Raw genomic sequence first — 21896 nt, forward strand, 5'->3', positions numbered from 1 at the left:
GAAGGAGGGAGATGTAGGTGAATTTATTTTTTGAAATACCGAATCTGTAAAAATCGGCCTTGAAGCCCATAGGAATCAATGGGCAATACCGATTCGGTATTTACCGATTCGGTAAATACCGAATCCTGCAAGGGTGCAGGGGGTGTAACTTTGACACCCTCTAGCACCCCGAATACAGGCATGTGTAACATGTGGCACACATACATGCCCTAAGGGCATGTCTGTGTGTCACATTGCACAGATGTGCATGCACACCTGTATTCGGTATTTTACCACCCAATAGGATTGGGTGGTAAAATACCGACTCTTAAGGGCCTCTGGCACTCTTTGAAGTGCTACCTACATCTCATTTACAGAATCGGTAAATTTACCAATTTGGTATTTTACCGATTCTGTATATTTACCGAATCGGTAAATTTACCGATTCTGTAAATGACATGCCCCCTACATGCCAAATCCTAAATACCGGTCGGTAACGGCCGAAATCGGCCGTTACCGACCGGTATTTGGGCTCCTACATCTGGCCCCTAGTGTTTACTAGAATGTGCATTGCTTTATATGTTGCCAACGTTGCAACTAAGTACAACCCTGTCATGGTATATCAGACCAAGAAATGTGTGTCTCTGCACTCCAGCGTCATAAAAGCTGCTTTATATTGGGGAATAGACCGTTCTTTCTATGTTTCCTTAGTCTGTTTATTGATTCATATGTTGAGCTTTCCTGACATTTGAATTGAACAGACTGTATCAAACTGTATACCTGCTTGGTGCCAAGTCTTTTTTTGAGTTTCTTTTAGAGGCAGATCTTATTTTCCTTCTCTTGCAAGAATTATACTTTGATTATTCGGAATATGCGATTTTCTAATTAGCCAATTCGTTTTTTAATTCTGTAATGATTATATTATTAAATAAACTCATAATATTTTAACCTGGAATCTTACTTCGTGAAGGTTTGTGCTATATAACTTTGGACTAAATCTAACAAAGGCTCACATGGTAGACAGCCTTGATCGTGCATTTCAACCCTCTTAATTAGTTAATTAGAGCGCCAACAGATCACATACTGAAACCTAATAGAAAACAAGCGGTTGACACAAAATGAACTCAAAGTATTTCTCAGAAGCATACAGAAGCTGGTGTTGAAGCCTCAAGCAATTAATTTCTATGAACTACTAAGCATACAAAATGACAAAATGTGGCAGTTTTTACGTGCAATATTATCATACACAAACTAATTTTAATATCTCTGCAAGGGAATCTCAAAGTACAAACCTGTGATCGAACACCAACTTCAAGTTGTGTTGAAAGTAAAAAAACACAATCGGGAATAATCTTGGACTTTTCTCATGTAGCACAATAATAAGAATGTGGACTCATTTTAACCCACATAGTCACCTTGTCGGTGCAATTAGGAGAAATGAATTCTACTGCGGATATGTGCTCTACTCAGGATTCTAAAGAAAATTATATAAATGGTGCACAATTTAGCTGTCCAAATAAAGGCCATTGTGAGGTTTAGGACGCATATCACTGCAATGCCCCAACATCTTCATTGTTTTAAGGACGTAACAGAATCAAAGTACAAGCCCCTTTTCATAATAATGTCAAGATTTACCCATAAAGTTTTGACTTCGTGGTTTGGGCGGGCATTTCCTAGTTGAAACAAGCCCTTACAAATGACCAACCCTACCTTGAAGGCCCGCACACAGGCAAAGACTTATCTGCCATGGGTTTTGGAGAGAGGATTGGCTAAGCAAGTACACTAGACTTGCTTAGTACATATCTTCACTTACACTGGCTCCTCTCTTCCCTGGGCCTGCTTGAACATGAACATATTCAAATTATTCCCTTCCAAGCATTGGCACTATCCATGTTTTGTCCACAGTCAGTTATGCATCATGTCGTGCATGCCCATGTTAGGCCATGAATTGTCATGGTAATGCCAGGGGCCACTATTCCTGCAGTTGTTGGAGACATAAATACAAACACTGCAACAAGAATTTCCACTGATATGCAATGAATACTAATATAAATGCCAGCACGCTGCCTGTACCATAAGTGTGCCATGAATACCCACAATATGTCTGAAATTACAATAATCGTCCCAACTATGATGAAAGCATCTCCTTACATTATGAATTAAATCAAATGATAAAAGGTAGAAACGTATGATGTTGGTTTCAATAATGATTGAATTCACGTTAAAAGACAGTTTGCAGGTTTATGATGTGTTTCTTTCTATGTATGATGAGTTATTGTGCATTCTTCTATGTACATACATTTTCTATTTCAGAGAATTTTATGTCCACTATTTTTTTGTGGTTTTTGTCATACAGATTTGCAGAAGCAGTGCATTACGCACTGCAAAAAACACATCTTGGCTATGCAAACTGGTCTTGGGTTGCTTGTGTTCTGGTTCAGGGAGGGGCTGGACTGTTCCTATTAAAGCAGGTTGAAGAATGATTTGCATATATCTGGGTCCAAAGTGGCATTGTGGGTGAAAAAAATGATGAGTTGAATTGCTACCTCGAGTGAGTGTATGCATTCCTCCCATCACCGTCTGTGTGTTTAAACTACTTCATTACCAGTTTCTGGCTGGTATTCTGTGAAAGCAGTACAGAAATAGGCTTTCTAAATTCTAATGCATGACAAATTTGTGGCTGATCAATTGCACAAGAAGACAGGAAGACTATTTGATGTACTTTTCGTGATAGTTAGTGTAATAGAATTGCATAATGATATATATTTGCATGTAATGATATTCATGCTATTTATCTTTTTTTCTGATATATCGTTCAATAAGTTATATATACATGTTTTTTTAAATAAAAAAATCTAAAAATGTAAAAAACTAAATACCTTTGAAAGTTTGTAACTGATTTTGAACATGGGTCCCCGGCAACTGCAATACTCTATGCTACTAAAGTGTAAACATTTGAATAATATGCAATGGTTTGGAACCATTATGTAAAATGGATCACCACAAAATGCAAACAATTGCCACCACAGAGCCGTCCATCATGCTAGGAGTGCGCACCATGGTGTCATGGATGTGAGGGGTATATTATTAGTAAAGCCCACAGTTCTCTCAGGACCAGCATTATGCCAAAGATGGGCACAATCATACTATGGATGCCCATGGTGTGGCATAAATGCCCACAAATATGCCACAGCCATCATTATACCATGTATGGGAGCCATGCCACAGATGCCCATGCTCCTAAGCCATGAAAGCACCGTGTCCATGGTATTTTACATGGGGTTGGTTTCATGTCATCATGTCATGGATGATACCATGTTGCCATGAAATACCACCGTTGTGTAGAGCCAGTATTTTACCTGCCTGGGCAAACTGCATCATACCACGGATGACAGAATTGTCAAGAAAAGCCACCGTTGGGATAATGCCAGCATTTTTAAAAAGGCAGACAAATGGTATCATCCCAGGGGTGCCCACAATCTGGCTAGAGTTACCACCACTGTGCCAAGAACAGCAATATACAAGGGTGGGCATTAGGTACAACACTCCCACACACATCTAACATGCCTACACACATCAAAAACACTCACAAATACACAAATACGCACACAGCACTAACACATTTATTTTTAACATACTTGCATTCCAGTGCCACCCTGACTCCTTCAGGGGATATAGGCTTCCCTCTCAATTCCCTCATTTTTTAGGTCTGGTGGACCCTGGTCAGCATTCCAAGAAAGGGGCAAACTGGAGCACCTCACAAGGGTATGACTGGTGGCTAGGGGAGGCAGGTTTGCCAGCTGGGTGGGTCTACTGGGCAGGGAATGCATGAGACACGAGTGGTCAGGGTCCTGCCTAGGGAATGGGACATAGATACCTCACAGCGGGAGAACCTCCAGTTCTGCCAGCGGGAAAACCTATAGATCTCCTGGCAGCATCCCATAGGCAAAGGGATTTTTTCTGAATGATTTTGTTCTTTATTTCTCCAGTTGCTAGAAAATATGGAAGGGAGATTTTTTTTACCTTGGCTATAGAAATTGGAGTTGTTTTTCTACACTTACATAGCAACACAGTACTTCATCTTTCGTCGCAATAAGCAGTGGTTTGTTTTTCCGTGAAACAATAACATAATACTCCATTCGGCTATGCACTGCCTCTAAGGTGAAACTTGAAAAGCAGGGATAGAAAATGTTTCTTCTTACTCGTGCATTGGGTGGTAACAAATAATATATTGTAGTTTTAAATGTTTTTCTCTGCAGCTACCTGTCCACCATCCACTTGTCGACACTTAAAGCAGATGCTTATAGTGATGTGATGATTCATGCTACGGTCACTCTCACTGTAACCTAGTATTATCCATGTAGGAATAGAGCGACAACTCATGGTGCTTTATGATATTCAGCCAAGGGAGTGCAAAGATGTGAAATATATAAGGTGATAACAGTGACCCCACAGGTGGTAGGGAAACAACAGGTGCCTGGTTTTACCATATGAACACTGACTCTGAAATGACTTGCATCGATTTTGGTACAGAGGAATACAGGAGGCAGGTACCAGGGTGCAACCCGTGAATATCAAAAATAGAATAGCGAGGTATGGACATGTCGAGAACAAAAAACTGATACCAAAATATCGAAAGGTAAGTATAGATTTTCTATACTGTACTTCACATAGAAATACCTTGACGATAATCATATCTTCACGGTACGTAGATTTTGAGTTATGAATAGTGAATCTATACTTCCTCTAAATGCACATACCTTTTGATATTTTGGCCTTCATTATTTTGTCCACGATATTCTTATCTTCATGATATTCATATCCGTGATATTCAGTAGTACAGCCTGGTACCAGAGGATAGGGCTTCTGTATGAACTCACTGACAGAGGATTCAGGTACATAAAATACCCAGACTCACTGAGTGGAGAAATGTATTTATTTATTTATTTATTTTCCTCATTCTGCAATAGTGTGTTTGGAGTTATCAGGGACCCGCTTCTCTGCTTTCTGAACTATCACAACCCTTGGATTTGGGGGGCCTCGCCATACGTGTTTTCAAAGTAGGGTCCTCTTGCGTCCGTAACACTTTCAATAATTTTCAATCGAAGTGGGGGAGCTGGCCACCCTGGCCACTCAAACAGGCATTTTGCCTGTAAATTTATTGCCATTGCATAATCATTGGAAGTAAATAGGCCCTAACGTGTTTGTGTTCTTAGTATCCCAATTTTAATTTACAAACTGGGAGTCTTCCCAAATCTCCCAATAGTTGTACTTCCTGCTGGGTTTCCCTTTCCTGTCCCACTTGTTAATTCTATTTATAGAGGCCACCCATTCTAAGTGTGAGGGGGGACTGGTCTTATCCATTTAATACAAACGAGTGGAGAAATTTAAAGTAAATTCCCTTCTCAAAAGGAGTGTTGGGGTGCTGAAATCAGATGCTTAGACCAAGGAAGAGGCAGGCTGCACTTTTTGGATAATTTGCAGGTCTGCAGTATTGACTGCTGTGGGGAGATATATTATGTCTTACATGGATAGTCAATGCATATAATGCTTTTTTGCGAAGACTGTCAAGATGTGTTACAGTGCATATTCAGCGCCATCTGGGAGACGGGAAGGGGTAGATAAGGACTACCTGAGGTGCAGAACGTTACATTAACCAGACACTAAACATGAACATGCACCTGAACATGTTGTTCCCATTCCATGAAGAAAGCATACATCTTGCCCCAAATAGAACTCATAAACTAGTATATCCCAGCCTGCACTTTGCATTCTCTTACACAGAAATTTTTATACAAATTCACCAGCAAGAAAAAATATAAGCTGCTTCGACATGTGAACCGGACAATTTATTCTCCTATTGTGCTGTTGTAATTCTTCTCTTGTTGCAGTTATTCTCTTATTGGGCTGTCTGACTAACACCAGCAGAATTGCCAAAGATAGGCTAAGATTTTAGCTTGCAATGCCCTCTTCTAGATTGGACCAAGGTCATTTCTTCTTACCACTAGATGATTTATCCTTATCTTGGGTAGGTTTGCTGCTGGTAGATGCTACTGCTGGTTGGACATTCTTCTCGAAGTAGCCTGGGTTGGTGATATTTCCTGCTGGACTGTACTGGCCAACCACAAAGAAGAGACCTTTGCCATCAGACGCGATGCCAACACCACATTCCTTGGAGTCCTTCCACACTATCTGAGTGAAGTGACCTAGGAACGTTCAAAAAGAACTCATGAGTACATCATATTGTCAAGTTTCAAATTTATTATATTTTAGTCACACACTTGAATGAGCAGTTAAAATAGGTTTTCAATGTTCTATACTATATACAAAGATAAAACAGAGAATTTAATAGACACAAAAAAGACAGTAAACCAAAAGGACTATAAAATCCCCCAAACTCTTAACATTGCATGATATTTTGTCCAAGTTATGAGCAAAAGATTTAATATTAGGCCTTTTTGAGAATAAAGTGAACTCACGATTACTTCAGCCCTAAAGTCCCACTACTTTGAAAGTTCACCAGCTGCCACTGACAAACATGCTTTCATGTAATGGTCTAAAGTTGGGAGGTGATGGGTGCCTCCTCGTTGTTCCGCCATGTGCAACAACTCTTGATTCCTTCCAACCTTTCAAACATCTACTATAAATCATACTTAACTTCGATCGTTACACAGCCAGTGAATTCTATTGATACAGTCTCTTTGCTCATCCCTATTTTTCCACGCTTCATTAGAGTTTGTGCTTGCTTCTTTAGTACTTGCTGTGCTTCTGCACTTAATGAGGGTCGGTGGTATGCAGTGTGTGCAAAGAATGACGTATGTTCATGCCTGGAATTGTAATTTACACCACAATTCCGCTGCTGCCGGTTTACACTTCAGCTCAGTTTATACATTTTACAGCCTCTCCCACGAACAAACACATCCACAATTGTGCTGTCTGTTTCAGCAAAATACATTTTGGAAGGAAGAGGCTCATTCGAGTGCAGGTGAAGCAAAAGGCTCTGTCACAGCTCATTGTGCAAACTGTGACACACAGTGTGCTGTTCCCAGTAGTGGATTCAATATCTCCCCGGAGTTGTTGTTCATAGCGGTAGACCTGAGCATCCCTAGCGGACTGGTACCCGGCCATCTTCAGCCTCACTCTAAAGGGACGTGTGGAATGAAAACCTCTGTCACTGGGGATCTCCCACTCCCATCCCAGTTCAACCAAATGCCTCCGCAGATGGTCAGGAGGCCTTTCTTACTCACATTCTAAGCCCCCGCATCACATTATTCAGAGGGGGCACATTTGAATTATAAGAGCAGTGAGCAGCTGTTGCCTTGCCAACTTGCTGGTCTATAGACAGCAGCCCCACTAATTTCACGTCTCCCTATACTAATTCACCACTTATCCTTTTTGGGTTCTGGAGTAGTGTGCTATTCGCCGAAAAAGCGCTTCAACGCCTCGCCAAGGCTAGTAAACGCTATATAAATGCAACTTACAATTAATTCCGTAGCAGACATCTTCAATTATTTCAGTGTGGGACATTACTACGAACATGACCCTCCATGCCAGAAACCACACAGACCTATGCATTGCCGGATTTAAATTCTATGCTTACCTCATTCTCATGTCCTGAGAAAGAGCTATCTCACCTTTACAGAATACACTCAAGATTAGCCTATGATTTATTTCCCTTAGTTGTTTGCTCCTGTGGATTTAAGTGAAAGTTATTAACAACCCTTCCTACCTATTTTGGCATCACTTTTTGTGCTCTGTACCACTTCAGAGTGAAGTGACGTATACACAGGACATTTCTTCGAATTCCTTCTGCTCGAACACGAGTTAGCATCCTCTTTCGTGAACCCTACAGCTGTAAATAACACTAACTGGCACATGTATCAACATTGGAGTTTGCGATTCCTTAATTGCGAAAAATAAGGAATCGCAATTAAGAAATCGCAAACTGCAATGCATCAAGAAATCGCTAAATAAATTGCGATTTCTTAAAATTCCTTAATTGCGATTCTCAATTTAAGAATCGCAATTAAGGAATCCCTTCCCATTCATTCCTATGGGCCTAGAGGCCCATAGGAATGAATGGGAAGTCAAGTCAAGTCAGAGAATTTATATAGCGCACTACATACCCAGAGGGTCCCAAGGCGCTTAGAAAGGGGAGAAGGATTACTTGTCAAATATCCACGTTTTAAGTTGCTTTCTGAATGCTAGGTGGGTCTGGGTAAGGCGAAGGTAAGCGGGGAGTGAGTTCCATGTTTTAGCAGCCAGGTATGAGAAGGATCTGCCTCCCATGGTGGTCTTGTTGATGCGAGGTACAGTGGCGAGGGCTTGGCTGGAAGAACGTAGTTGGCGGGAGGGGGTGTAGAAGGACAGTCGTGAGTTGAGGCATTCTGGTCCGATGTCGTAGAGTGATTTGTGTGCGTGGGTTAGCAGTCGGAAAGTTATCCTCTTATTGACGGGTAGCCAGTGGAGGTCTTTAAGGTGACCAGAGATGTGTTCGTTGCGTGGGATGTCTAATATGATCCTGGCTGAGGCGTTTTGGATTCGTTGGAGTTTCTTCTGGAGTTTAGCGGTAGTGCCTGCGTAGAGGGTGTTTCCGTAGTCCAGTCGGCTCGTGACCAGAGCATGGGTGACTGTTTTCCTTGTTTCGGTGGGGATCCAGCGAAATGTTTTTCTAAGCATGCGAAGAATGTTGAAGCAGGAAGAGGATACGGCGCTGACTTGTCTATTCATAGAGAGTGAAGAATCCAGGATGACGCCTAAGTTCCGTGCGTGGTCTGTCGGGATGGGTGCTTTTCCGAGGGCTTCCGGCCACCAGGAGTCGTCCCATGCAGAGGGGGAAGTACCTAAGATGAGGACTTCTGTTTTGTCTGAGTTCAGTTTCAGACGACTTTGTTTCATCCATTCTGCAACTTCTTTCATTCCTTCGTGTAGGTTAGTTTTGGCGGTGCTGGGGTCATTGGTGAGAGAAAGGATCAGTTGAGTGTCATCCGCGTAAGAGATGATGTTGAGGTTGTGTTGGCGGGCGATGGCCGCAAGGGGGCTCATGTATACGTTGAAGAGGGTGGGACTGAGTGAGGATCCTTGTGGTACGCCACAGATGACTTCAGTGGCCTCGGACTTGAATGGTGGGAGGCGGACTTTCTGAGTTCTTCCGGTGAGGAACGAGGTGATCCATTCCAGTGCTTTTCCTTGGATTCCGATGTTATTGAGGCGTTGTAAAAGGGTGCTGTGGCAGACTGTGTCAAATGCTGCAGAGAGGTCGAGGAGGATGAGGGCGACTGTGTCTCCATTGTCCAGTAGAGTTCGAATGTCGTCTGTTGCTGCGATGAGGGCGGTCTCAGTGCTGTGTTTTGCTCGGAAGCCAGATTGTGAGGAGTCGAGGGATTTGTTGGCTTCGAGGAAGGCGGCGAGCTGGTTGTTGACAGCTTTCTCGATGACTTTGGCCGGGAATGGAAGGAGCGAGATGGGGCGGTAATTTTTGAGTTCGGTGGGGTCCGCTGTGGGTTTCTTCAGGAGGGCGGTGAGTTCAGCGTGTTTCCAGTCTTCCGGGAAGGTGGCGGAGTTGAGGGAGCTGTTGATGACGTCTCGGAGGTGCGGTGCTATGACGGAGTCTGCTTTGTTGAAGATGTGGTGAGGACATGGGTCTGTGGGGGATCCTGAGTGGATGGAATTCATCAGGCGGATTGTGTCCTCAGTGGAGATTGGGTTCCAGTCGTTAAGGGTGTTCACGGGGGGAGAATGTTCAGCAAAAGGTAGGGTGGGTTGGTTTCCGGGTTGGTCGTCGAAGCTGTTGTGGATGTCTGCAATCTTGTTGTGGAAGAATGAGGCTAGGGAGTCGCAGAGGGCTTGAGAGGGGGTGATGTCGTTGGAGTTGGCCGAGGGGTTGGAAAATTCCTTGACGATGTTGAAAAGTTCCTTGCTGTTGTGGGCGTTGTTGTCAAGACGATCCTTGAATGCTGTTTTCTTGGCCTTTCGGATTAGTTGGTGGTGAGTGCGGGTGGCGTTTTTGAAGGCGTCCTTGGTGCTAGTAGTTGGGTCTTTTTTCCAGGCCTTTTCGAGGGAGCGGCAGAGTTTCTTGGACTTCTTAAGATCATCGTTGAACCATGAGGTCTTTTTGCTGGCAGGTTTGTTTTGACGTCTCTTCAGTGGTGCTAAGGTGTCGGCGGTGTTGGATAACCATAGGGTGAGGTTGGTGGCGGCTTCGTTTGCGTTAGAAGAGTGGGCTGGGGTGTTTAGAAGGAGCGATGCGGAGATCTGGTCCGTGGTGATTTTGTTCCAGTTTCTTTGCAGAGTTGGTTGGAGGTGGTTGGTGGGTTTTGGTTTGTTGTAGGTGAAGTGAACGCAGCTGTGGTCAGTCCAGAGGAGCTCCGTAGTGTGGCTGAAGGAGACATGATTGCTGGAGGTGAAGATGGGGTCGAGTGTGTGACCTGCGATGTGGGTGGGGGACGTGACCAGTTGTTTAAGTCCGAGGTTGGCGAGATTGTCCAGGAGGGTGGTGGTGTTGCGGTCGTTGAACTTTTCAAGGTGAAAGTTGAGGTCTCCCAGAAGGATGTAGTCTTTGGAGGGGAGCGCGTGAGGAGTGATGAAGTCCGTGATGTCTTCACTGAATTTTGCGCGGGGTCCTGGTGGTCTGTAGAGGAGGGTGCCTCTGAGTGTGGTCTTGGGGTCGATGTGGAGCTGGAAGTGAAGGTGTTCAGAGTTGGTGAGATTGGCGTCAGAGCTGGTTGAGATGCGGATTGACTTCTTATGGACGATAGCGATTCCTCCTCCTGTGTGGTCGGCGCGGTCCTTACGAATGATCTTATAATCTTCAGGGATGGCAATGGTGATGTCTGGGGCGGAGGAGGCGTTCATCCAAGTTTCCGTTAGGAAGGCGACGTCTGGAGAGATGGTGTCTAGTAGATTCCATAGGTCAATGGCGTGTCTATGGACTGATCGGGTGTTGAGAAGGATGCATTGTAGGTGGTTGGGGTCAGGAGTCTGTGTTGTGGTCGTAGCGGAGATGTTGTCGGTGCCGATGAATTTGCAGGAGAAGCAGGAGAAAGGTCCATGGGTGTGTCCGGGAGCGGCTTGGACGCAGTTTGGGGCGCGACCGGAGTTAAGGGCTAGGAGGGTGGCGGCATCGTAGGTAATGCGGGAGGGCTGGGGAGCGCGAGGGGCAGGGGGTCTGGCGCTGGGCGCGGTCCAGGCGCGGACGGGCGTAGACGGGCTTACCTTTGGCGCACCTTCGGCGCGGATTGGGCGCGGACGCTGCGCGTAAACGCTGCGCGCGGGAAGAACTGTCATATATGGGTGGTGGAGGGGAGGGGCGAGGGCGTCTCAGCTGGGAGGCGGGGCGGGCTAAAGATCAGCACAACAACAACACAGGCAAGATGGAGGCGGAGTGGGGAGCCCAGCGGAAATGCGCAAATGCTGAAAAAGCGGCGCTTTTAAAATCCACAAATGCTAAATGTACAGAGCGGCAAGCAGGCACACAGCAGGCAGCAATAATGAGGCAAAATGCAGATAGGCAGCCAAGCAACGATACCGACTGATGCAGGAAGACACTGGGGAGCGACCACTCAGCCCAAGGGACAGGAGCGAGTCACGGCGCTTTCCGGTGGTGGAGCGCTGTTCTGGTCAGTGGGAGGGCGCCTCAGCTGGGAGGCGGGGCGGGCTAAAGATCAGCACAACAACAACACAGGCAAGATGGAGGCGGAGGGGGGAGCCCAGCGGAAATGCGCAAATGCTGAAAAAGCGGCGCTTTTAAAATCCACAAATGCTAAATGTACAGAGCGGCAAGCAGGCACACAGCAGGCAGCAATAATGAGGCAAAATGCAGATAGGCAGCCAAGCAACGATACCGACTGATGCAGGAAGACACTGGGGAGCGACCACTCAGCCCAAGGGACAGGAGCGAGTCACGGCGCTTTCCGGTGGTGGAGCGCTGTTCTGGTCAGTGGGAGGGCGTCTCAGCTGGGAGGCGGGGCGGGCTAAAGATCAGCACAACAACAACACAGGCAAGATGGAGGCGGAGGGGGGAGCCCAGCGGAAATGCGCAAATGCTGAAAAAGCGGCGCTTTTAAAATCCACAAATGCTAAATGTACAGAGCGGCAAGCAGGCACACAGCAGGCAGCAATAATGAGGCAAAATGCAGATAGGCAGCCAAGCAACGATACCGACTGATGCAGGAAGACACTGGGGAGCGACCACTCAGCCCAAGGGACAGGAGCGAGTCGACATTCTCATTTTGCGAACCGCAATTAAGGAATCGCAAAATGAGAATGCAATTTCAAGGGTGCAGGGGGGTCCAAAGGACACCCTGTTGCACCCCTGAAATTTGCCATTAAGTACATTTTTCACACACACTGGCACTTTGAAAAATGCACTTTTGTGCATTTTTCAAAGTTTTTGCAAATTACCATGAAGGTCAACTCCATGGTAATTTGCACCCCTTATTTGTGAATTCGCAAATTTTAAAAGTTTGAAGCATTGCATTTGAGATTCCTTAAATGCAATCGCAATTTTGCGATTTCTTAAATTGCGAGAACAAAATGCATAATGCATCCCAAAAATGGAAATTGCATTCGCAAACGGCCGAATTTTGCGATTCGCACCGTTTGCGAATGCAATTTCCTTTGATGCATGTGCCCGTAAATGTATTTGTATAACGCACAATGGAATTCTATTAGCACCACAAGGGATGCTCTTTATATTGTACTCGCAAAGATGAAGTCGAGATTGCTTGCATCCTGCAGATTACACACTGGTCCCAGAAGCACGCACATGGTGACACACGGGGCTATGTTTTTCTGAACCTATTCTGCGAATACCTTTAATGGGTCAAACGCAGAACAATCATACACCTGGCTGACGCTGCGCTGACACAGACCGTTTCTTCAGGCCTCAGTCGGTCTCAAAGAAATGGGTTCCCTTTTTCCAGCACTTACATCCTCATCGTCCTGATCGCTGGTACTTCAGGCCTGCTCGTCTATTCTTTGAAGAGGGGCTGTAATGCGGTCTTTACAAAACACTGGAAATTGCTGCTTTCAGGACAAAGTGAATTGTACGGTGGAGAGGCAATTTCTGGACTTGCAAAAGACAGTCCTATCATCTGCTACATGAGAAAGTTAAAATATCGGGCTATTGGCTTGAAGATTTGTTCTGATGAACATCGAAACCTCACAATTCATTTGAGTGTGAGTACTTAATGTGTGCCGGTGGTTGCAGGTGCTGGGCACCAGCACTCATTTTTTTAGACCAGTACTTATCATTCACCATTAAATTTTGACCTAAGAAAAAAGTGGAAATAGGTACAGAATTACAGGGATGAATAAAGAATCTGCAAGAGTGACATAAAGAGAAAGGAAGTGCAGGGTAGTAGAAGAAAGAGTCAAGGGGCAGAATCAGAAGTGGGAAGGCCTGGTATTTGGAAAACCCTGCATTATGTAAGGCCTGTGGAGGGCTACTCAATAAACCTTTGTTTGTCATTTAAGCACTGTGGAGGATTAGTAGCAAGTAACATCCCCAGTTTAGCACCGTCAACAGCTGGCCTAAAACTTAAATATCAGACAAGTTTATGCAAAAGTTTGTAATCTTGCCAAAAAACACAGTAATCAGATCTTAACCATCATCTGACTTGCCTTAACAAGACCCTACTTTCTAGGGTGCAAGGTTTGAGCGAGTGTGTGGGGAATCCACGCTCATCTACAATAATATCCTTTCACCCCTATTTTCATGAATTAAGTGAGACACAATTACAAGCAAGCGATGAGAAGCAACAGGTGTGGGTTTTGGCAGTTTTGACCCACCTAAATTACTTTCCCTGGACTGCAGTGCTAAAAGTGGGGCTACATATTGTAGTGCTGGTGCTGCACCGTTAAAATTCCAAGCAAATATTCAAGAGTGGAAGGCAACACAGTACCAGTATCACCTAAACCCATGCATTCTGCACTTTTGAAACACACAGCTACTAGTGCCCGGGCAGTACCCGTGTCACTGAAGCCTGGGGACCATTCACTTGCAGGTACAGAACATAAAGTCAAGGTAAAATATAGCTGTCACTCAAAACAACTTTAATTTCTTGCATGGTCAGATGAAGAGACTATACCTGTATCTCCCCGAAATCCAGGCTTTTTGAAGTTATAGTTCTTGCTCTCTTTGTACCATGAATCCACCGGTTCTTGTCCTAGGAAACAAAAAGACAAACATACAAGGTTATGTTATGTAAGCTGCCCTTCTAGAGCACCAACACCATTTGAGTTCCTTTGTATGTTGCACTGTCCTATTGGACCGGATTTTTGGGCTGGGAACCCACAGCATTGCCTGAACTCCACTCCGGTGACTGGTAGAGAGGGGCATGACGTGTCCTGTGGAAGCAAATTATGGATCTCATCTTGAACAGCAGAGAAACTAGACATTCTGAATGACACACCCAGGCAAGTTCTGCCACCGTCTTGAGAGATTGCACTGCCCTTCGTTGCTCTGAAAGGGTGCTTGGACATGCTTGTATGATGCCTCTAAGCACTATAGGGATGGGGAAAGAATGAATGAATGACTCAGAGCAAAGGAATACCATGGTCGGTTGTTAGTGAGGAAGGTTCCAAATTTTCTGAAGTTGGGAGTGATTTTTGGCTATTCATTCTGGAGCAATCTGACACAGTATAAAGCCCACCTGAGAGATGTAAGGCTGAAAAAAGGCCAAGACCAGAAACCCAAACAACTCCAGCAACATAATAGTTTTATAGCATAGATGTTCCATTCATGTAGGAGATACCAAAACAGCACATCTCATCAGATGAATTGATTCATAGTTAATAAATAGATCATTAATATACACTATCAACTACATCCTTCAGGAAATGATTTTGCAATAGCACTGGCTGCAGTCTCAACGAGCTTGAGTCACTGCAAGCGTCCTGTCTCAACTCATGTTCAGTCGAAGGTCCAGACAGGGGTGACATTAACCAGGCGCTATTTGGGACTGGTCGAGAGCACATCTTGCAATGCGTCTCCTCAGGGTAACGATGTAGAGTGTAGGTGTCCAGTGGTGTCTGTCCGTCTGTCACAATGATTGTGTCTATAGCACCTGATACCAAGACATCGCCAAGGGATGCCAACCCACAGATCGATAACAAGGATGATCTTCCACACAGCGTGTCATGCCCAGGTGGCACTAGGACCCTGCAAGGCGAGGGTCAGGGACGAGGGACACCGGACACCACATCCGGTCAGGGGAGGGATCAGGGGGCACACACAAGGACCGGACCTCAGGGCGAGAGGTCGCAGGACAAGGGGCGCTATACGACTGACCATGATGTAGATACAATAAAGGTTACCTGATAATACCACGACGTCTGGCGTGTGCTCTGTGGGTCAGGGAACACGACACAGCGTTCAAAACCTAAAAAGTGGGGTTTGTGGCAGAAACACAGGAGGCTCTTGATAGCTATTTCTCAATATCATGGCAATGAAGGTTGGACCCTATCTTCCAACGACTGCCCTATACTCCGTGTCAACGCAAATAAATACGCTTATTCCAACACAAAATGAAGACACTGAGCCTGCTCCAGGCGAGGTCGCCCCCACCCACCGCTGCTCCTGCCCGCTGATTACCAGTGCGCTGCCTTCTGACTGCGTTGCCTTCTGTGTTTCCCCCCCCCCTCCTGCTGCCTCCGTTTTTTTCCGCCTGTATCCCCTTTGCCTGTTGGTTTTCTGTTGGTTTTCAGAACCTCAGCCTCCTGTATTCACCTTCCCCTTTTGCCTTCTGTACCCCTATTTCCCCCCCTTCTGCTGCTCTCCCCCTACCTGTTAGCTCTCCTCTCCAGCCGCCGGACGACCCAGCCGCCGCTGAGCCGCCCTCGGCCCTCCTTCCCACCACTGACCTCCAGCCGACTCCACCCCCCCTGCCCACTGGCCGCCCCGCTCCCGCCACCCAGCAGACCCGCCCTCCCGGCGCATTACTTATGACGCCCCCTGAGCGACCGCGCAACGGACGCGCACAGCGGGAGCACCGATTGAGCGCCGAAGGTGCGCCAAAGATAAGCCCGTCTGCGCCTGGACCGCGTCCAGCGCCAGGACCCCTGGCCCCCGCAGGCACCAGCCCACCCGCCGGACCTACAACTCCACCGAACTCCACGCACTCAACACCGGACGAATCCCGGGATGCTACCGAGCCACCCCGAGACGCACCCACGGACCCTTCAGCTGCCACTCCTGCAAGTACACCTGCAACCGGACCGGCACTACACCAGCACCGACTAAGCCGAACACCAGCAGCAACCACCTCAAGTGCATCCTGCTCAACACCCGCTCAGTCCACAGACACGCCGTCGAACTCTGGAACCTCCTCGACACCACATCTCCAGACGTTGCCTTCCTCACGGAAACCTGGATGAACGCCTCCTCAGCGCCCGACATCGCCATCGCCATCCCGGAGGGCTACAAGATCACCCGGAGGGACCGCACCAACCAGACGGGAGGAGGCATCGCCATCATCCACAGGAACACCATCCGCATCACGACCAACACCGACGACACCCTCACGACCGCCGAACACCTGCACTTCCAGATCCACACCGACCCCAAGACCACCCTCAGAGGCACCCTCATCTACAGACCCCCGGGACCACGCACACAATTCAGCGAAGACGTCGCCTTCTTCATCTGCCCGCACGCCCTCCCCTCCGCTGACTACATCCTCCTTGGGGACCTCAACTTCCACCTGGAGAACAACAACGACCGCAACACCACCACCCTGCTGGACAACCTCGCCAACCTCGGTCTCAAGCAGCTGGTGACCACCCTCACCTACTACGCCGGAAACACACTCGACCCCATCTTCTCATCCAGCAAGGACATCACCTTCAGCCACGCCACCGGACTCCACTGGACGGACCACAGCTGCATCCACTTCAGCTTCAGAAAGAACACGATCCACCACCACCAGCAACAGGTGGCACGAAGAAGCTGGAACAAGATCACAGCCGACCAGCTCGCCGCATCCCTGAGCCAGCACCCTCCCACTAGCTCTGCCAACCCCAGCCAGGCCACCGCCAACCTCACGAAATGGATCAACAACTGCGCAGACGACCTCGCCCCATTGAGGACCCCGCCTAACAGACCCGGCAGCAAGAAAGCCCCATGATTCACCGACGAACTCAAGAGTTCCAAGAAGTACTGCCGAGCCCTCGAGAGAGCCTGGCGAAGAGACCCAACTCCGGACAACATGACCACCCTCAAGCTCGCCACCCGAAAGCACCACCAACTGATCCACGCCACCGAGAAAGCCGCATTCAAGGAACGACTGGACAACAACGTACACAACAGCAAAGAACTCTTCAACATCGTGAAAGAGCTCTCCAACCCCAACGCCGGAAACAACGACATCACCCCATCTCAAGACCTCTGCAACTCCCTCGCCTCCTACTTCCACAACAAGATCGCTGACATACACAACAGCTTCTGCACTCAACCAACGCTCCCCACGACCGCACCAACGCCTCCCACCACCACCCTCCGCGCCTGGACCCCGATCAGCACCGAAGACACCATCCGCACGATGAACGCCATCCACTCCGGATCTCCTACCGACCCCTGCCCTCACCACGTCTTCAACAAGGCCGACGCTGTCATCGCACCCCACCTGCGGGACATCATCATCACCTCCTTCGACACCGCCACCTTCCCGGAGAGCTGGAAGCACGCCGAACTCAGCGCTCTACTGAAAAAACCAACAGCAGACCCCACCGAACTCAAAAACTACCGCCCCATCTCGCTCCTCCCGTTTCCAGCCAAAGTCATCGAGAAGACCGTCAACAAGCAACTGGCCGCCTTCCTCGAGACAAATGGATCCCTCGACCTCTCACAGTTTGGCTTCCGGGCCAACCACAGCACCGAGACCGCCCTCATCGCAGCCACCGATGATATCCGAGCCCTGCTCGACAACGGAGAAACAGCGGCCCTCATCCTCCTAGACCTCTCCGCGGCATTCAACACTGTCTGCCACCGCACCCTAGTGCAGCGCCTCAGCAACGTCGGAATCCAGGAGAAGGCACTGGAGTGGATCATCTCCTTCCTCGCTGGAAGGACACAGAGAGTCCGCCTACCCCCGTTCAGATCAGAGGCCACCAAAGTCATCTGCGGCGTTCCTCAGGGCTCCTCGCTCAGCCCCACCCTCTTCAATGTCTACATGAGCCCCCTTGCGGCCATCGCACGCCAACACAACCTCAACATCATCTCCTACGCCGACGACACCCAGCTGATCCTCTCCCTCACCAACGACCCCGCCAGAGCCAACCTACACGAAGGGATGAAAGACGTAGCCGAGTGGATGATGACCAGCCGCCTGAAACTGAACTCAGACAAGACGGAGGTCCTCATCCTGGGCTCCTCGCCCTCCGCCTGGGACGACTCCTGGTGGCCCCCCGCCCTGGGCACCGCACCCAAACCGACATACCACGCACGCAACCTGGGCTTCATCCTGGACTCCTCCCTATCCATGACCAAACAAGTCAACGCCGTCTCCTCGTCCTGCTTCAATATCCTGCGCATGCTACGTAAGATCTTCCGGTGGATCCCCACCGAGACCAGGAAGACGGTCACCCAGGCCCTCGTCACCAGCCGACTGGACTACGGCAACGCCCTCTACGCCGGAACCACCGCCAAGCTCCAGAAGAGACTCCAGCGAATCCAGAACGCCTCAGCGAGACTCATCCTCGACATCCCCCGACACAGCCACATCTCCGGACACCTGATAGACCTGCACTGGCTCCCGGTCAACAAGAGAATCTCCTTCCGGCTCCTCACCCACGCACACAAAGCCCTACACAACCAAGGCCCGAGATACCTCAACAGCCGCCTCAACTTCTACGCTCCTACACGCCAGCTCCGATCAACCAGCCACGCCCTCGCCGCCGTCCCCCGCATCCGAAGAGCCACAACAGGAGGAAGGTCCTTCTCCTACCTGGCCGCCAAGACCTGGAACTCCCTCCCGACCCACCTCCGCCTGACCCAAGACCACCTCACCTTCAGGAAGCAGCTCAAGACCTGGCTGTTCGAGCAGTAGCGGACCCCCCCTCCCAAAGCGCCTTGAGACTCGCCATGTGAGTAGTGCGCTATACAAATGCTATGATTGATTGATTGATTGACTCCACCGTGTTGTTTGATAAATCATTTGAAATGGAAATAGCTTAAAGTAAGCCCCACACATTTAAAGGTTTCTAACTAGCGCTGCTGTCCGGTGCTCAATGAACTGCCCTGGTGCAGGAGGATCACTGTTTGCAGGAAGCAATCTTCTGCAGATCAAGAATCAGCCCAGGACTGTATATAGCCTTGCCACCTGCTGCCTAGAATGCTCCGAACTCCCTCCACTATTGCTTGGTGGCTACAATACCAAACACTACGATACACATTATCAGCAAACCGCTGGCTCTAGTGAAGGACAATCCCAAAACCGTAGAGGAGCCCAGATTACCAATGCACTTCAGTACTTTACCGATGGAGGGAATGTGCTATACATAGGCAATTTGGATAACATAAAATACCATAACAAAAGAAAGACACTTGCCAACAGAAATGATAACAAGCATTTGCAATGCAATAGGGCTCGCATTAGTAAAGTTAGAGGTATTAATATTGTAAGTGACACATTTTTTATTTTTGTTTTTGTTTTGAAAATAGTGAAATTAATAACTTTGTCATTTACAATGCCAATAGTGTTAACTTTTGCAAACTTGACACCTATAGCATTTGTAATGCAATATGTGTTGTATTTACATGACTTAGATGTATTAATATTAAAAATAACAATGGAGGGGGGCGTGGCTACCGGCCGAGGAATATGGCCACCTAATCCCGGAGCTCCGGGGCAGCTGCAGCCCTAATTAATAAATCCGCACATTGATCCGGCACATTGGAGTTCACAAAGGGATTCCCCCAGCATCGGAGCTTGAGCGCCACGCATCGGAAGCATTCCGGTCAAAATCCGCTGCGGCCATCAGCAGATTACACCGCCCAGATCCACGTGGCCTAGCGAGGCCTTCCAGACCGGGGCCTAAAGTTCCTGAGACTTCGGCGGGGGCTCACGGAGGCATTGGCAAAGTCGCTGCGGGACAGCTGGGACACGCGATCGGCGATCCCGCCTCCTTGGCGCCCCCCCCCTCCCCTGCGGTACTGACACTAATCCTCCCGGCGGGGATCCTATTATGCGGAGTGGACCCCCGCGACGTCACTTCCATGCTCGGCTCTGCTGCCTGACTTTGGGGCGAATCCAGCCATAACGTGTGAGGTCGACTGGGGCGCGTGACGGCCTTGTTGCAGAGTCTATTGAGCCCCCCCTGCCCGCTCGACCTGGATCTAGAGCTCTGCTTGCGGACTCCTTGAAGGTGCGCCCCTTTTTTGCCCTGACCTGCCCTAATACCCACTATCAGGACAGCCAGCTCCCGGAATAAATCCTGCACCATCGGATTTTATGCTGAGACAGTGGCCCCACAAAACTGCCACTAAGTGTGAACGGACCTCCTGTTTGTGCGTAGTTTGGGAGTAGATCTGCCACATACTACAGTAGCTGCCGGACTCGCCCTATCCTCAAAGGTCAGTGGCCTCATACGGACACGGGGTGTGAGGGCCTGAGGGGCCCCTTTGTCGCGAGGCGTGGTGCCCCCACAGTCATCAAGGGGAAGAATCGCTCCACTCCATTAACCACCAACAATTTTTGCGCCAAGGGTCTCACAGTTTTAGTGCACAGGGGATTGAGACATTGAAAGTGGCATAATTTGAACGTAAGTTACCGGTGTTGACGGGTGGGTTGACGCAATTCCCTCCTGCTGGGCGCCCTAACTTTGGAGTTAAAATGGCAGGCAGAGGGCCTAAACATCAGACTGTCCAGGCAAAATTGGACAAGTATGCCTATGAAAAAGGCCCGAACACGACGCCACCTCACGGAAAAGCACAGGACGGCGACGGAGGGGAAAAGATTACGTTGGAAGATATCATGAAGGCGCTTACAAACGTGCAGACGACGGTCGGGACGATCTCCACGGGCGTTTCCCTGCTGCGGGCGGACTTTCACAAAATGGCAGACCGGGTGAAAGAGGTGGAGATAGTGATGAAATCCCTGGTTCAAGACACATCTGATCTACAAATAGCGGTGGCCCGCCTGGAAAAGGACAATAAGGTGCTGGCTGAAAAGCTGGACGACCAGGAAGGGCGTGCAAGGCGGAACAATGTCAGAATTATAGTTGTTCCGGAATCGGAAGGGACCCAAGCGATGGATCTATATGTAGAGGAACTGCTAAAAACTAGGTTACAACCCAAGTGACTTTCGCATTTCTTCTCCGTAGAACGCGCGCACAGAGTGCCTGGTGGGAGACCGAAGCCGGGGGTGCCCCCGAGACCAGTACTGGCCCGTCTCTTTAACTTTAGAGATAGGGACGCAATTCTGCAAGCTGCAAGGATTTCCCCCCCCATCCGGATACAGAACTCGGCCATTTCCTTTTTCCCGGATTACACGGCAGCTGTATCAAGAAGACGTTGCAGCTTCTTCGAAGTGAAAAAACAACTCCGGGCGCAGGAGTTGCCTTATTCCATGCTCTTCCCTGCAAAACTGAGGGTGGTGGCCGAAGGGCGAACCTGTTTTTTTGGCTCTCCTGAAGCGGCACACGACTGGCTGGAGGGATGGCGACCTGTGACCAGAACGGATCGGGGACCAAGATCACACCGCCGTCGAGAGGGAGAAGATTCAACGGATGACCTGGGCGCCAGCAGCACTGCACCCCCCCTCATGGACTGGGCCCTGGGGAGGAGTAGGACTGGCCATGCAGCAGACACTCATTTGTACTTGTTAATATGGAAACTTCGGAAGCCAACGTGTGGGCAGACTTGTAGTTCTGGACTGGGGATGACCTGCAGGACTCCAAAAGGCTGCTGCCTTGTAGGA

At 48.5% G+C, this 21896-nt stretch overlaps 1 protein-coding gene across 2 annotated transcripts in view; it reads right to left on the reverse strand.

The window, feature by feature from the left end:
• The window catches only part of LOC144754405 (uncharacterized), a 558704-nt gene that overhangs the window by 74702 nt on the left and 462106 nt on the right, over nucleotides 1-21896 (reverse strand). For both annotated transcript variants that reach the window (XM_078642133.1, XM_078642134.1), the window contains exons 5-6: nucleotides 14070-14147; nucleotides 5982-6185 (exon numbers count right to left, since the gene is read on the reverse strand). In XM_078642133.1, coding sequence (XP_078498259.1) covers nucleotides 5982-6185; nucleotides 14070-14147 — 282 coding nt within the window. The remainder of the gene's footprint in view (nucleotides 1-5981; nucleotides 6186-14069; nucleotides 14148-21896) is intronic.

Source organism: Lissotriton helveticus, chromosome 5_1, assembly GCF_964261635.1.
Source record: "Lissotriton helveticus chromosome 5_1, aLisHel1.1, whole genome shotgun sequence".
In the NCBI taxonomy this organism is placed as follows: Eukaryota; Metazoa; Chordata; class Amphibia; order Caudata; family Salamandridae; genus Lissotriton; species Lissotriton helveticus.